At 55.0% G+C, this 16,527-nt stretch overlaps 5 protein-coding genes across 5 annotated transcripts; 2 read left to right on the top strand and 3 right to left on the bottom strand.

Annotated features, from left to right (window-relative positions):
* Positions 1-440: 440 nt before the first annotated feature.
* On the bottom strand, positions 441-3,257 carry CkaCkLH20_12938 (phd finger and set domain-containing protein; the record flags this gene model as incomplete). The annotated part of the gene is made up of 1 exon (XM_038895649.1): positions 441-3,257. One exon carries the CDS (start codon positions 3,255-3,257, stop codon positions 441-443), a length of 2,817 nt encoding a protein of 938 aa, XP_038739006.1.
* Positions 3,258-9,362: 6,105 nt separating this feature from the next.
* On the top strand, positions 9,363-10,056 carry CkaCkLH20_12937 (phosphatidylglycerol phosphatidylinositol transfer protein; the record flags this gene model as incomplete). Its single annotated transcript, XM_038895648.1, has 3 exons — positions 9,363-9,562; positions 9,663-9,879; positions 9,937-10,056. 3 exons carry the CDS (start codon positions 9,363-9,365, stop codon positions 10,054-10,056), a joined length of 537 nt encoding a protein of 178 aa, XP_038739005.1.
* Positions 10,057-10,450: 394 nt separating this feature from the next.
* On the bottom strand, positions 10,451-11,028 carry CkaCkLH20_12936 (vacuolar ATP synthase subunit f; the record flags this gene model as incomplete). Its single annotated transcript, XM_038895647.1, has 4 exons — positions 10,451-10,591; positions 10,650-10,784; positions 10,858-10,893; positions 10,972-11,028. 4 exons carry the CDS (start codon positions 11,026-11,028, stop codon positions 10,451-10,453), a joined length of 369 nt encoding a protein of 122 aa, XP_038739004.1.
* A 527-nt stretch (positions 11,029-11,555) lies between these two features.
* Positions 11,556-13,017, top strand: CkaCkLH20_12935 (uncharacterized protein; the record flags this gene model as incomplete). Its single annotated transcript, XM_038895646.1, has 2 exons — positions 11,556-11,801; positions 11,860-13,017. 2 exons carry the CDS (start codon positions 11,556-11,558, stop codon positions 13,015-13,017), a joined length of 1,404 nt encoding a protein of 467 aa, XP_038739003.1.
* A 1,782-nt stretch (positions 13,018-14,799) lies between these two features.
* Positions 14,800-15,753, bottom strand: CkaCkLH20_12934 (uncharacterized protein; the record flags this gene model as incomplete). Its single annotated transcript, XM_038895645.1, has 1 exon — positions 14,800-15,753. The coding sequence occupies one exon, from the start codon at positions 15,751-15,753 to the stop codon at positions 14,800-14,802; it is 954 nt and encodes a 317-aa protein (XP_038739002.1).
* Positions 15,754-16,527: the final 774 nt, after the last annotated feature.

Here is a 16,527-nt window from a genome sequence, read left to right as displayed (position 1 = left end):
AAAGTGGAAGAAACCTTTCTCTCTTTTCGAAAACCCCCCTTCCCAGATATCACCCTTGAAGAAGCTTAAACCCCCCCCGATTTGCCTTTGCTTTACGCCAGAGTATCCCTTTCCCAAGAAAATAAATTCGCTTCCCAGTTGGACAACATATAACGAGTTGTTTGGTGGTGACGCCCGTCGTCCAACGTGCCTTATCGTTTCCGCAGCTCCATTTTTCTCTCATGGCTCTTTTTTCCATATGAACATCGAGCATAGAACCGCTGTTTCCGAAAAAGACGCTGGATATAACCGAAATCCCTGATTCCCCCCTTCCATGTAAACCCGTCGCCGCCCGAACGCCGAAAAAGACCGCCGCCTTGGTGAGTTTTGGTGGTATTTAGAGAGGAAGGTTGATGTCGCCCTGAGATTCTGAAAGCACACCCGACACCGTTCTATACATGTTACAAAGAGTTGTGTGCCGCCACCGCGGGCAAAGAGTTGACCGCGTTGGCCTGGACGGGTGTGAGCGCGTCCGTGTTCTTCTCCGTCGCCGGTGAGCCGACAATCGAATGCAGCGCCGGCTTCGTCTCCTCGGGTCCCGTCAATGACGTCTTCAGTCCGCCGGCTGGCTTCTTGTTCATTCGGCTCTTGGTGTAGTCGCTGAGACTCAACTTCTTCTTCACAGGGCTAGGGTGCGCCGCGACACCGTTCACAGCCGGGGGCGCGAACGGGCTCGTAAGGTTACCCGTAGAAAACGGTGACTGAACCGTCGTGGTGGCTGAGGACGGCGTCGTCGCGCTGGGCGTGCCCGCGGTCGGCCCATTGAACGCCGGTACAGGTGGCATTTGTACTCGAAGTTCGGGTGATTTTGTCTTCAACGGACTGCTGGCACCATTAACAGCGGTGTCAACGGTGAGCTCGTTGGGGACAGGAGACTTTGCAGTAGTGGGCGAACTCGTCGGAGCGTCCGTCATTGCCACATCAGTCGTCGATGGTGCAATGGGAGAACTGTTGGGCCCCTGCTCGCTGGCGTCCTTGGAAGGTGTCGGCGAGCCTATGGAGGCCTTTGGTTCCGGAGAATCGACGTCCATGGGGGTGGATGAGGGACACGGAACAGCTAGCGTTGGAAGCGACTTACGCCTCTCGGCCTCATCGCACCGCAATCGGTGACGGTTGTTCAGCAGACGCTGGGACAAAGAGATGATTCGGCGACGAGGCTTCGGCGTCTGAGCTGGTTCGCTGTACCATTCTCCCTCCACAGGATCGGTTTGGACACCAGCGTCACAGTAGACAGGGCGAGGGGCCGATGACTCCCGCTGCGATTGTGCTGCGACAGACCCTGTGCGAGAGGCGGGCGCCTTGAACGGGTTCTGTGCTGGTGGTGAGGCGCCTCCACTGGGTGAGTTGGACTTGCTCCTGGATGTGCCGGCGTCCACGTAGTTGCCGGTGCCCGTCGAGGCATTGCTGGTTGACGGCTTGGGCTTCGACTTGGACGAGCCGGTACCGTCGGAAGTACGCTTCTTCTTTCGCGGAGGTTGTTGTTCCAGCCGACGGAATGAGTCCTCGACCATCTGGACTTTTCTCTTATCCCTATCGGTAGGTTCGGTCAGTATGCCCGGTTGATCCAGCGAGCCTTGTCGCGCGGGCGTTCGGTCTCGGCTCGGTGGTTTGCTGCGCTCTGAAATAGATCGACCATCGGCATCCGGGTCGTCTTGATGGCCTTCACTAGCGGCCCGACTATTTGTGGCGTGCCCGGTACTTGTTGGTGAAATGGTATGAGTCTTAGCCTTCCTCTTCTTCTTCTGGGGCCGAGCCTGCATCTTGGCTTGGTAATGGCGATGGAAGCGGGCGAAAGCACAGTTGGCACCCAAGTCGCAGGCACATCCACCATACTCTGATAGAATTCGATGGACCCATCCGGATATCCGTTGGTACTCAGCCTCGGTCATGTCAGGTTCGTCGTGACCGCGGGCGTCGTCGTCGCCGAGACCGAGCAGGTGGAGTATGCGTGCCTTTTCCGTCTTGGGCAGCCTGAAGTCCCAAGGTAGGGTAATTTGTTCGTTCGCAGCGATGTAGCGGTCGCTCACAAGCCAGAAGTGGTATTCTGACTGACCGTTCAGATACGTGTCCAAAACTGCGTTGGGCTTGCAGCTCCTCCGGACGAACCGGGCCAGCGATCCTTCTCTCCTGGTGTCGATGTATAATGGCAGCATGGGGTGGAAGAAGACAAAGGGAATTGGCGAGGAGAGTTCTTCCCACAGATTGGCAGGGTCTGCGCAGTAATCCTTCTGAAAACCGATTTGACCGTTAAGTTCAATCAGGGGGACATCCTTCTCGATAGCTGCCGGCGTCGCCAGGTATTGCCAAGGGACGACCGTGTCAGGACCAAGAGGGAGCTTCTTGCTTTCAACGTGAAGTGGACGTTTCCTCGAGTCGATGTCAGCTGGAAGCTTGGCGAAAACGTCCTTGAATTCCTCGCCCGTCTCTTGTCTCATCCGCTCGGGTTCGCGAAGCCACAAAGACATGGTGTTTGAGATGGTCAGGCTGGCAAAGGAGTTTGTTTGGACGATGGGGGCAGCGTCTTGCTCCTTGATCAGGGAAAGGAAACCGTCAGAATAGTTGTGTATTTCAAAGTCGCTTGGAAGATCAGGGGGAGTAGTTGCGGGACTTGGAGGATGTCCGTTGGGTTGAGGACGACCGTTTCCGTACGACGGGCTCCGCTTCGCGTTCTGTGAGCTGATCGAATGGGAAGGACGGTGTGATGATTTCGCTTTCTTTGGCGGGTGAGGGTGGTCGCTCGGACTGCCGTGCTTTGCGTTCTCCTGGCCCGTAGGGTGGCCATTCAATTGCAACTCGTTGGGCTTTTGCTTCTTCTTGTGACTCTTGGTAGTGAGACGTTTGGCCTTCTTGTCTGGTGTTTCGGCCGAAACGCCGCCGTTCTTGAGTCGACGGGTTCGCTCGATGGCCTTTTGTCTGTCGAGCGGGCGTGGCTTGCAGTCAGCACACGAATGGGCGAAGTCCTCACGAAGAGCCTCCTCGCGGCTGTTTGGGTAGAAGCACTCGATGTGCTGCCATGTGTCGCACGTCTCGCAGTAAATCGTGTTTCCATCATCATCAGAGAAGTTGCAAATACACTTGATGGTGTACGGCTCTTCTTCCTCTACGGTCTCGGCCTTGCGTGGGACAGGGTGTGTTGAGACTGGGACGCTCGGGGGAGCGAAGAGGGTCTGACTAGGAGTCGCGAGCTGCGTGGACAGCGGCTGCGGCTTTTCTGTCATAATCTAAATGGGCCTCGGAAAGGAGCTTGGAGTCGAGGTATGCGTAAGCTGATTACCGTTGCGGCTTGGGTAGCATGACGACGCCTGTGTAGACGCGCAGGGACGAGTCGTCGAGGAAGCCGAAGGAACAGCGACACCAGTCGTTGTGGTCATCCGTCGAAGAATGTCTCTGGTGGACAGGCGAGTCGAAGAATCGTCGAGGGTGGAAGGAAGGACTCGACGAGCGGACGAGGCGGGTTCAAAGAGGAAGCCGTCGAGAAGGCCAAAAGTCGAGGGAGGAAGTGGTTTGGCGAGTCTCAAGGGGTTCCGTCAAGCCAGATACGCCTCGTCGACACGTCACGAGAGAGTGTTGTGGTCGTCGGGTGGAAAAGTTTTCGAGTGATCGCGAAGTGCGTGTGTGGCCACGAGGAGGAGCAGAAGGGCAGAGTTGGTCGAGGGAAGGGTCAAGCGGATGCGCCTCGTCGAGGGTGAGGGATGCGGCGGATCGAATGGTTGTATCGAGTAGAAAAGACGCAGGATGAGGAGAAATCCGAGTTGTTTCGACCGAAAACGAGGGAGGAAAGGGTGATTCGGGCGTCGAGGGTGAAGAGGGAAAAGAGATTGAAAGAGAGGAAGAGAGGGGGCACGACACGAAGGACTGGAAAGGATGGATGGATGGATGGGTCCCCCGAAGGAGAGTAGCAGCGGGAGAGCAGTGTCAGTGTGAGCAGCACCAGTCCAGTACCTTACCAGTAGCAGCACCAAGACCAAGCAGCAGAGAGCAGTGCGGTGCCAGAGAGGAGGAGACCTGGAGAGTGTCCAGTGCGAGTTGAGCAAGACAGGTACCAGTGGGCAGCAGCACCAGCACCAGCAGCACCAGCAGCAGGAGCGCGCGGACCATGGGCCACCTCAGGCCAAGCCAGAAAAGAGGGCGAGGGCGAAGACTGACTGCACCGCTGGGGACTGACTTGGGGTGTTGGGGGGAACCCAGAACTGGGACTGGTCCAGGACTGGCCGGCACGGCACCTTGTGCTTTGGTACGCGGGCTGCGGACTCGAAATGGGGGGGACAAGACCTGGAACGGCAGGACGGGATTTTGGGGGGGATAGGTAAGGTAGGAAAGGGAAAAAGAGGGTGCTGGGATACCAGGTTGGTAGGTGCACTTGCATCTACCTTACCATTACACCTCGCTCACCTCACACTTTCCATCCGCACCGAGCTTGTCTCCGGCTGGCCGTAGCGATTTTTTGCTCTTGTTCTTGTTGCTGATGACGATGTTTCTTTTGAATCTGTTCCTGCAGAATGAAGCTTGTCGCTGCTGAGGAGCACTGGCTGCCAGCCAGCTAGCGACCGAGGATCCAATCAGCCAACAGCCAGCCATACTTGCCAATCCAGGCCAGCCTGGTGTCCAGCCGGTGCGGCCACAGCTCACTCCATGTTGAGCGAAGAGTGTGAGGTGCGCAAAGGCGCGCAGGCGAAAAAAAAGAGAGACAGAGAGTAGGTAGGAGACGGGAAGGCTCTTTTTCCCAAATGCGTGAGAGAGAGGGCAACAGACTCTGAGAGTGAGAGTGAGAGTGACTGTGAGAGACGGGGGGCACAGAAAAAGCCAAAGCCCGTGCCGTGGGTACGGATACTGCGTGAGGAAAAGCAGGGTACGAAGGTACCAGTACTTACGTGGCGCTAGTCCCGAAAGGCGGTGGAAACTCTGATCTGAGTGGCTACGGCAATCCAGCCAGTCCCTCTAGCGCGGAAACCTGGATGCCTCAGGCAGATCAAGTTTCAGGCCGCAACCAGACAAGACTCAGCAACTCAGTGAGAGGAGAAGGGCCGTCTGATGAAGGACTGATGACGGGACTGACCTGTTAGCCCTCCGCCATCGGCACCTACAACGTCAGCCAGAAAAAAATAAAAATAAAAAATGAAACGGGGGAGAAAGAAGCAAAAGGTTGGTAGAATATGAGAGAAGCTCTCTCTCACTCTTCCTCTCGAGTCCAACATATCTCTTCTCTCCACAGGGTCCGACTGTGGATGCTCTGATCGGCTTGATAAGAGCGTTTCGTGGTGACCGTGTTGGTAAACATAAACAGAGAAGCGAACAAGAGATTTTCGTCGGGCGCCAGTGGAGGGACGAGAAGCGGCATGCAAAGATTTAATGAGTAATAAGAGAGAAGAAATGGGCGGCCGCGAGTGTGATGGTTTGTTTGGTGTGCGTTGGTGTTGGTGGTGACGGGACCCTCTCCTCTTTGGCCCTAGCAAGGCAAAGGCGGAGACGGATGTGACGGGAGCGGGAAATGGAACTGGAACGACGGCGGAAAGAGGGGGTGAGTGGCCGTGAATGTGGAAGACGGCTGGTCCGTATGAGACGGTGAGGTACGGGGTACGGATTCCGCCTACGGATTCTGCCTGCACGCAGAGAGTATCCGAAGCCATCCCAGACTCAAAGGTCAGACTCGACGAGTAAGGGGCGGGCGTACGTGCAAAGGTATCTGTAGACGTAAGCAGAGCAGCAACATGTGCCTGTGTCTACTGCTGTGTCTGGCTTGGATATGTCTGAATATTTGCGTTTGCCGTACGTGCAAAACGGCACGGGAGAACGTCGGCGTGGTGTGCGAAGCATGGTCTTGCTGATCGAGCAGTCGAGAGTTCCGGAGAGTCGAGGATTGAGCGGCTTGGAAAACCAACAAGAATCTCTGTCTTGAGGAATCGGGGGTTTCCATGGCTTTCATCCCGTCCAGACGGCGACCTGAGGCCATGCAAATTATGCGCAAATTTTTATAAATAGGAGTGGCCGGAGTGACATGGCATCCTGTGGGCGGTTGTGTGCTGATGCATGTACCTTCCACCTTCTTGCTTCGTGTCTTTCGCTGCCTGGACTCGTACCACTTTTCGTGTGTTTGCCTGCCTGTCTGCCAATGTTCAGTCCGCCGCTCTTGAGGTGGCCATTTTGCGGTTGGTGCTGCTGCCATCACTGTCCACCCGTCCACCCGTCTCAGGTGTCAGGGGTACAGCGTCCAAAATCAAGATGAGAGACAGCCCGAGGACCCTCCAGGCTCCAGCTTCCACCCATCGTCGCTTCCAGAGTGACCTAAGCCGGACCTGACCAATGGCGTCTGTGGAAGACGGCGCCTTCACCTCCACCTTCCGTCGTTAACAAGGCCCCCAAAACACCACTCGGTATTCGGTACTTCGGCCTGGACTATCAGTAGGAGGGAAAGTCGCCAGAGTTCAACAGGTTGAGTTAACATGGCGTTCAAAGTTCGTACCCGAACCATCAGTCTCATACTGAATGTTGCAGAGTCGTACGTCCACGCGAACAAGCATTTGGTGGTGAGGAGAAATCTTAATATGGTGAGAAAGGTATCCGGTACCTTCAGCTGCTCTGTCTCGAGTCTCAACCCGATTTCCTAAAATGCCTTCCTATTGGTCAGCGCGAGTCTCTGGGAATGGACGACCGGGTCTTACTGCCAGGGCATCATAATATCGTGCATGGTGCTGTTCTGTTATCGCTCCCTCCCCTCCCTGCAACACAAGACGCAATCCGTTCGCCCTGGTTCCTAGTGCTGGTGGCGGCAGACGCTGTTGCTGATGCTAGTCCTGCTGGCGACCTGCAGAACCTCTGCATCTCGCAACTCGCATGCGACTTGTTCGACAAACAATTCGGCGATTCATATCGCAATCTCGAATTGGCTGGCCCTCACCACCAAGGTGACAGTCGGCACACGGGACTGATGACTGCAGCAAACCAGCATCGGCATCAGCTTCCATCACCGCCATTCGCCCCGTGTTCATCATCATGCCGCCATCGTGCATTGCCCTTCAGTAGAAAAGGGCCACCGTCTGCAGCAGCGAATGTCATCATTGACACTCCCAGGTGAAGCAGTGCGACCCCAACCCTGCAACGCCCTCCAACATCGCCTCCATATGCCTCTGCCTCGACCGCGGTCGCTGGCGTGCTCCAGGCGCTCCCTTCAGACTGGCTCGCCCCCTCACCTCAGGTAGCAGGACTAGGTTGCCCTCCAAACGCTCGGTAGATGGCACGCTGCCTTAAACTTTACGTGAGTTGGCGACAAGGGGGGACTGTCTCTTGGGCTGCTTAGGTGTCATCAATCTCCCTCAGCAGCGGTACGGAGTGGTCGCACAAGTATCGGTACTTGTCCTCCATGTCTTCCACCCAGCGCAACCGCGCACCTTGAAATGCGACTACGCGCGGCGCTTTTGCGCATCTTTTCTGTTTGGCATGCCACCGCTGCCATTTGCCATTGGAGCGACACCTCGGAGGCGTCCTCGAGCCACAGCGCACTGGCTGACCCAGGTGCACCAGTACGACGTGAAAGAGACAGTAGCGAGCGCTGCGGCCTCGCTTCGAGCAGCCGTCGTGCGTCTCTTTCTGTTCTCGCGCCTTGCTTAGATCGACATGCTGAAGGGCGCTACTTGGCTGCCGCATCGATTCTCGCCCCCGCCCGTCCTCCGTCCAACCTGACAGCCCAGCCAGCAGGCGAAAAAAGACAAACAAAACAAAGACCCGCGACTCTCGAACGTCCCTTTACCTCCGCCCCCAACTGGCGTCCGGGTTTAGGGAGCCAGACATGATTCGCGGCCGGTGTTTTGTTGGCTAGGATCTCCCTGTCGTACAAATCGCATGCTCGAGGTCTAACAGAAAGTTTGCGACACTGATAGCCAGGGCTGCAGGCTGAAGTGTCCGATACTTGTTGGCCACGGTTCTCCAATTTTCGTCCAAGCAGGTTGGCCCTCGCCTCCCTCCCACGTCTCTCCCACTCACTCGAGTCCTCAGTGCGTTGCTGCGGTAGCTTCCCTGACTCCCTGTACTGGACGCTGGTGTGATTGGGTTGAGGCCTGGATGGGGTGGCCTTGAGACCCTAAAAAAGGAGAGCTTCCCATCGTGGACGATGCATAAGGTGGTGTGGCTCCTGCGATTGTGGCTACCTTCTGCTGAGGTCAATATCCATGCCGTAGCACGCTTCTTGAGTCGCGGGGACCGACTGTCCAATCACGAAACCTGCGCACTCGGGACTTGAAGATGCTTGGATCGAGAGAGGAACCATGCTGTGTTGGCCCTACCACCAGGGGAGCTTGGAGGAGACGACAACTTGTGACGGCGGGAGACCCTGAGAGACGAAGGGAAAGAGTAGGCGGGCACTTGGCTCTTTATGCTGATGTCGTCGACTGCCTGCTTGGACCTGTCCACGGGACCTCGACTCCAGGGATCTTCCAGCGATACCTGCACAGTCGAAACAACCCTCAGCAGCTTTCGTGACAAGGCTCCAGTTGTCGCATGGCGGAGGCAAAGATTGGGGGTTTGAGTGATGATGAAGAGATTTTCCTCGCGCCACCTCAGTCCTTTGTCGTGGAGTTGTGAGGTTGAGATGATGAGACTCTTTTCTCGTCGTACAGACATTCGTACAGAGCATTTTGCTGCGATCCAATGTCGACGCAGAGATGGTCGTCACAGAGATCACCGAAGACTAACTGAATGGAAGACTGATAACGAAAAGTGGGATTTGGTTTTTGGGGGCACGCAAAAGTGGGAATTCAAGGTGGCTCGAGCGTCGAGCATCAACAATCCCAGGTTCTAGATGTACCTTTCCTCTCTTGGAGAAACAGTGTGAAGGGTCCTCTCTCGCGAATTGAAGCGAAATAATTCTGAGAAATTTTGTATAATTTGAAAGCCTCCATTATTATTTATCCAGGAACTTGATACACTGTATCACCAAAAGTCATCATGGAAAATGACATTCTGTCGCAATCTGACCCTCTGCTTGTACCTTGTTGTCGCCATGGGCGCTGGAGAGGGAAACGGCGCTTGTCCCCAACCAAGGTCCACCCAGCGCGACGAATCAGAGCAATCCTGGGCCGTCCCCATGACGTTCTCCCCCAGAACCCAGCCCCATTGCTCACCACCTGCCAACCACAGCCTCTTGCAGGAACTACTCCATCCATCTACCTTACCTCACCAGCCATCTACGCTAGAGAGCATCGAACCTCGGACATCGACGACTTCACGCCGAGCACATCACTAACGTCGACCTTGCTCACCTAGAGATCGCAATCCGCCTCCTTTCAACTACTCACCCTCCGAAAACCACCCTATACACCCCTCTATTCACGATGAGGTTCGCTACGGCCGTTGTCGCCTTCCTGTCCGCCGGGGTTGGCGCCAGCGTCCTCGTCCAGAGGGACCAGTCCGTCATCGTGAACGAAGCTCAAAAGGTCCCCGGCGAGTCGCCCCTCGAGTTCTGCGACAAGGACCACAGCAAGGACGTCGTCTCCATCGAGAGCGTCGACCTCTCCCCTAACCCTCCTCAGGCGTACGTCTTTTCCGTTTGTTCTCGGCGTCGAATTCGATGACGCACGATACAAACAGCCCCCCCGACATCGTGAAACGATTCAGCTAACACGCCGTTTCAGTGGCAAGGAGCTCGTCATCAAGGCTTCGGGCACCGTCAAGGAGACCATCGAGAAGGGTGCCTACGTCCTGCTCCAGGTCAAGTACGGCCTCATCCGCCTTATCAGCACCAAGGCGGACCTCTGCGAGCAGATCGAGAACGTCGACCTCGAGTGCCCCATCGAGAAGGGCGTCCTGAGCATCACCAAGTCCGTCGAGCTTCCCAACGAGATCCCCTCCGTGAGTCAACCCTTTCTGTGGACGATTGTGATGTTTGTTGGCTGATTCCGTTTGCAGGGCAAGTACACCGTCTTTGCTGACGTTTACACCGCCAACGACGAGCCCATCACCTGCTTGACCGCCGCTGTCGTCTTCTCCCGCAGCAGCAAGAAGAGCTTCTTCAGTCTCGAGCTCTGAACGTAGTAATCATAGGCATCACGATGGAATCACGATTATGGAGCATGAGCATGGCTTACAGTTGCAACGTAGCGATACGCATCCAGATTGAATGAGGGGTTTCAACTTCATGGTTCGGCTTTAGCATCAGCACCTTGGAACATCGCGCTTGTGTACTTTTCCTGACTGTTCCACCACCATATGTGCTATTGTTCGTTTCGAATGGATTTCTTTTTCTGCGTAGGAGTGACGGCATAATGCGTACGTACATAGGGTAGCGGGTGCTAGACTGGTAGCTCTCAATTTATTTCATGATAGACCAGCACGGTCTGTCCACAACCTGACATTCTTTATCCCTCGTGCTGCCATGTTCCTCCCATCCTTGTCCATCCTCCCAATGCTGCCGCGTCCTTGCTTATTCGCCAAACAGCCTGCGGACTCTGCGCAGGACGCTGTCCTTCTCTGGGTCGTACGGGTGGTCCTTGGACGGGATTTCGAGAACGGTCGGGAACGCGGCCGTGTAGGTATCAACTCGATGTCTTATGCGGTCGGCAACCTATCCTCCAGTTAGCCGTAGTCCTCCTTTGACGAGTCCCAGTATCGATGCAACTGACATGCTGGTTGATGAGGACGATGCCGATATCCTTCCTCGTCGTGAACGATTCGAATGCGGACTCGATCGCAGCGGTGTCGGTCTTGCTATCCACCACCAAGAAGTTCTTCTCCTGCTCTGCGTCCGAGCTAACGTGCTGCGAAGAGAAAGAAGCATCGTCAGTAAAGGACCCTTCGAACATCGTCGTTTCATTTCGAAAGCGCGCGTACCCCGATGCCAGCGAGGAGGAGGCCGGTGACCGAGTCCTAATGAGAGAGCCGTCAGCAAAACACACACGCACGATTGACAATCAAGTCGTCTGTCACTGCCGGGTTCTTTCTTACCTCGTCGCCGATGACGGCGAGGAACTGCCGGTCCTTGAAGTCTGCTTGCGAAGCCATCCTGAGCGGGCGACTTGATGCTGGTTGGAGGAGTAGCTTAGCTTGCGATTGCACCAGGAGTCGGGAGTGGATTGACGTACTGCTCTGGGCCTTGATTACCTACGCTGCTGCGGCGGCGGCGGTCGTGGGACAGCAGCCACAGGCGACACCACCTTGGGGACTGGCGGATCCTTGGAACTGTTAGCGCTTTGCCGCCAGGCACTGCCTGCTGCGACCCAAGATGCTAACACTGGTGAGGTGCACAGATGCCGACCAGACTCCACCACATGAGGTGACCTTTGACGCAGGCACGTACCGCAATGCCCGGTACTTTCCATTCTGATGACCCCTGTTCGTAGCTCCTGCCTGGCGGGACAACCTCCAAAAATCAATAGACCCAGCAACTTCTTTGTAAACAATTCCAGCGACAAACGACAAACAACCCAACTTCGGCCGTCGACACCACCCCCCATTTCGACGCCTTTCAGGCCGACATCCATCAATCTCGACGGAAACACCAACAAGAGGACGATCGCACAATTAACAGGATGCCGCGCCTTGTGAGGAAGAAGCCGCTCTCTGAGCGCGTGAAAGCGTGGCTCAACCCGATGGACACCCTCCTTTGGTTGTCGGAGGAGCTCGAGACGAGGGACTGGGACTCGAAAGCATTGGGGACACAGCTCGGACTCGGCTTCAACTTCGCCTTCCTCCTGGCTAGGGCTAACTGCATGACCTCGGAGGCGGAGGACGATGTATTCAACGACGCGGGTTCTGGCAGCTTCGTCACCTTCGTGGTAGGTTACCAGTCGACATGCGGCTCGCGCATTGCACAGGCTAACGTACTCTCATCAGGTTCGCCCGCTCGTCTGGATACTTGGCGGCCTCTCCCTCGTCAATGCCTTTTATGCGATGACCCGGACGAGGCAGTATCGGTTGTTCCAGGTTAATGTCGAGGATAAACTACACACACCTTCCGCGCAGCGAGTCAAGGCGAGAACCGACCCGTCGGCCTCCTCCCCTCTCCGAAGGCTAGGAAGTCTTTTGGCCCCCGAGACGGCCGAGTCGCGAGCGCATCCCGACAAGTCGCACGATGTATGGGAGCTCAGCGTCTGGGATCCTCTCCCGGTTTCCCTGCAGCTCTTTTGCCTGTTCAGCCCCGGCCATGTCCTGGTTTACATGATGTTTCTCCCGCTGGTGCCGTTGGATCCTCGTCCCAGCGTTACGGTCTTCAACTGCGTCGTTCTGCAGCTCATTCTCTCGGTCCAGTTGCTCTTCGTCCAGTCGCGGTACGCCCAGCAGATCAAGGACACTGCCATTATCCACAGAGAGGTTCTCCACGAATACGACACCAAGTTCGTTCGCCCGCGCCTTCACCCCGTTGTCCGCGATGTCGGCACGCAGTGCTCTCCCGAAGAGTCCCAGGATGAAGAGTCCTTTGTTGAGCTCGGCACTCCGACTACCGTTATCAAGAAGGAATTCGTGGTCACGCCCAACCCCCATGTCAAGCAGGATGAGCCGGTTCACACCCCGCCGACCAGTAGCTTCGCTTCCCGGTTGTTCACGCCCACGCCGAACCGCCGCTCCGAGGTCTTTACGCCAGCGCCTAGTTCGCGAGCGGTTCGACAGAGCATGCCTTCTGCGTACCAATCCACTTCGACCTCTACCACGAATGTAGCTGCGAACGCTGGCTCTACCAACTTTGGGGGAAACATGGGCGTGTTCACCCACGCGAACTCTCCCCTGAAGAAGGCGACCAGCTTCAACGACGTCAACCAGGCGTTTATGTCTCCTCGCAATTCTCGGGAGATGGCTGCGTTGGAGCAGCGCAGGGGAGGGAGCCCGGTGAAGGTCGGAAGTCCGCTTAAGCAGTCTGAGACTAGAAGATCCACGGGCTCCGACGCTCTCGAGAACACGAACTCGGCATCGTACAACCCGTTTGCCAGTGCCAAAAGAAACAGGAGTCTGCAGCAAGGAGAGCGATACCCGTCGAGATGGTCTGGGTTTCACTGAGGGCGACAATTATGTGCTGAGGGGATGAGAAGGACATATATCTTACACGGCCGGAGGTGAAATTGCTTACAGCGGACTCTTCACTTGCTTGGTTTTCCAAGTGTATCTACACTAGCATATGGCGGCGTTCGGGTCAAGGACGGGCGGCGGGCGGTTAATCCAGGCTGGAGTTCTTTCACGTTACAACTATTAATACAAGGCTAAAACTAAGTATGAGTGGCAAGATTGGTCTTTTTCGGAGTGACCAATGCCTGGATCGATATATGTCAGCGCAAATAACATGTGAGACTGTGATTATGGCGGAGATAGGCTCTTCGAATTGAGACCTTCGAGCGTTTATGTCTGCGGGAGGCGTGCACAGAGGACTCGACGCCTCATTGAGGCAAATATAAATAAGTGAACTGGTCGCCTGGAGTACCATTCTGGCGGCATGCATTTGCGTTCGGCATTGTCAGTAGGAGGGCATCATCGCTGCGCTCAAGAGCTGCCATAACCGTGTGAGCCAGAGTCTCAGTTTGGCGATCCAACGGAATAGCGGCGGTCGAACTATAACTCACTCCTGTGTTTGGCATTGCTTCTGGTCTGTTTCGCTTTATGTTTATACATCACCATCGTCCTCCTCATCTTTCTCATGGCCGCCTTGGTTCTGATGCGAAGCCAAGCTGCTCCGTATATCGATCGGTTTACTCTTTGCGAATCTCGAGTCTGCATCACAGCTGCCGCCAGCACCTAAGGCCGTAGTAGGAATATAAGTGTCAGAGTGTCAGATTTAAGTGACAGATATATATGCTCGCGTGAACGAGGTGCAACCCTCGGATGAATTGAAGTTCCTTTGGCTATCCAGATGAACGGCGGTGTTTGAACTACTATAAAAGCTCTGCTTCAGACTTGTCATCTTGGAGTCGACGACATACAGATGCATAATAGGCTTTAGACCGATGAGCATCCTCTCCGATAGTAGCGAGGCATGAATAGTTCTCGAGGCGTTTGATGTCCACGGCATGCGCTAGGTCAGATCCGATTACCTGGATCATCATGAATTACGCTGCGATGAATAGTCTCGAGTGCTCGGCGTCAAGTCTTCTTGGTATCGTCTTGGGTTTATACGAAACATGTATACGCTCGCCTGCGATGAGTTTTTCGAGAGGGTGGGTGGGTGTATGGTGTTGTAGCTGAAAATGCCGATGTGTGAGAAGGGTGACACGCAACTCGACAATGAGCACCTCCAACTGGAGGTACAGGAGAAGATTGTCATCTTCCTGCCGTCGCCTCGCATATCGAAACCCACCTTGTTAGGCCTTGACTTTACTATTTAAACTTCGCTCCGACCCTTGCCGTGCAGGATTCAATGTCGAACGGATCTTATATTTGACTTCCCCTCGACTGGGGAGATGAGTTCGTCGCCGCCCGAAGTAATATGGAAGCCATTATGTGCTGCTACCATTTTATCATACAAGAAATACATATTGAAACAATTGATTCAAGGAGCTATGCCTCACCGCTCTTGTAAATCTTACATCCGTAGCCCAAGACTAGAGCACACATTGTTTGGTGTCATCCCTCATCCATGGTATCTTTTCCCGCCCGTGGTGTATCCGGCTGTATAAAATCTGTCCGTTTGTTTTCCGTCGTCCGTACGAGACCTTTGTTGTATTCAAAGACGACATCCAAGCCACCAATGTCCCCCAGGCGACTGGGGACGATGAAGACTCTAGTGAGCTTATATCCCTCCTCGCTCAAGGTGCTGGCCCCAAGAAGACGTTCCGTTTCTCGCTGTAGCTTTTAAAGAGGCTGTCCATTGTGGTCAAAACCCGCGGCTTCATACCACGTCTCATCCAGTCGATACATTCTGTTGCCACACTTCTCGGCCCAGCCGTCACCGGTGTACTCTATGAAAGTGACTGCTTGGATGCTGAAGCCCATGAAATAGTTGAAGTGGTGATCCCACTGGTCGCCCAGGTACTCCTCCGGACCGTTCCTGTAGATCTTAGGGAACGCCTCCTCCCCGGCCTCGTTCAGCTTGGCGCAGTACTCGGCCAGGAACTGCTGCCCCGGCGACGGAGACTCGAGCTCCTCGAATGAGACCTGCTGCTGCCAGGGCGAGAGCGTGTTCTCCTCGGGATTCTCCGCCAGGGCCTGGAGTTTGCATCGTCCGCCGGGAGCTTCGAACATGTGATCCCAGTTTCCCTGCTGAGCGGTGTGGGCGAAGACGATCGAAAGGTTCTGCAGGCTGTAGCAGTGCTCGATGATGTGATGGGCGACGAAGTCGGGGATCTCGCTGTGCGCCACTGCGACGTAGCGCAGTCTCGCCAGGAAGTCCTTGACATCCGGCTTCTGGATGATGTTGTAAAGTGCCACCAGGTTCGTGTTGTCGTCGTGGTAGGCGAACGGAGGCAGGTAGAGAATGTCCAGGTCGGGGCGAAACTTGCGAGATGGGACGGGGAAGAAGCTGCCTCTGCCATCTGGGACGTTTTTGAAGTTTACGCCGCTTCGCTTGGAGTCCTTGACGAAGGCGCGAGATTCATTACAGACGTGCATGAGGACGGGGAACGCGGTGTACACCGCCAGATGACTGGTGTAGCGGAGGAACGGAAGTATATCACGGTCGATATCCTGGTCGCGAGGCAACAGGTCCCGGGGCATGACGCAGATCTCTTGCTCGTCCTCTATTGGCATGGATAGCCTCCAGATTTGGAGGCGAACCTCGACGGGCAGATCTCCGAATCGGGTAAACATCTTGTGTAATTGAGTACGGTAGGAGTTGATTTCTTAGTGTTTGCGAAGGATTGTGGGTGAATAATGGGGTAGGGATGCTGGATAGAGAGAGAGAAGGTCCTTCACCCAGTTTTTATTTTCTTCTGAAGTTATAAGATAATGTATTGTCTATGATGCTTTGTTTCTGAACAAGGTGACGGAGAAAGTAGTGATGGAACATTCACTTTGTTTTCTTGAAAGTTATGTCCCATAATAATAGCGAATGTTAGAGAAAGGCATTGAGTCGGTGCTCAAAGGAAAGAGTTGGAGCAATTCAAAAGCCCCTTCCAATCCAGGCCTTTGGCAGCAAGGTAGATGTTTAGTTTAGGTAGAGGAAACAGCCATTGGCTTCGTGATCCGGAGCCAGTAATGTTCAAGCACCTTGCTTCTGGATGCCCGGTCCCTGCCTCCTTCCGAACCAAGGATATCCCATCTCCAGCCTGGCTCGAGCACATGGCTTGACAACTTCCTTGCAGGACACTCCCGGTGACTTGTTTGATGGTTCTCGGGAAACCAATATTGTTTGTTTACTTTTTAACCTGTAGCATTGTTATCCCACAGCATTGCCAGCACAAAGATGTCAGTCAACTCCGCCCCGACGGACGGCGAACAGCAGCTACAGAAGCCCTCGTTTCGTGTTTTCCCCCAACGGACTGGCAAAAGAGGATCGGAAGATTCAGTCACGAAGCCGACTTTCACTTCTCGACTGTTGAGCCTGTTGCCGAGCTATCGCGCAGAGAAAGGGGGCACCCTTCG

The sequence above is a fragment of the Colletotrichum karsti genome (genome assembly GCF_011947395.1).
Source record: "Colletotrichum karsti strain CkLH20 chromosome Unknown Scaffold68, whole genome shotgun sequence".
In the NCBI taxonomy this organism is placed as follows: domain Eukaryota; kingdom Fungi; phylum Ascomycota; class Sordariomycetes; order Glomerellales; family Glomerellaceae; genus Colletotrichum; species Colletotrichum karsti.
The sequence above is the reverse complement of the archived record's forward strand: the minus strand, read 5'-3'. Positions and strand labels throughout refer to the sequence as shown.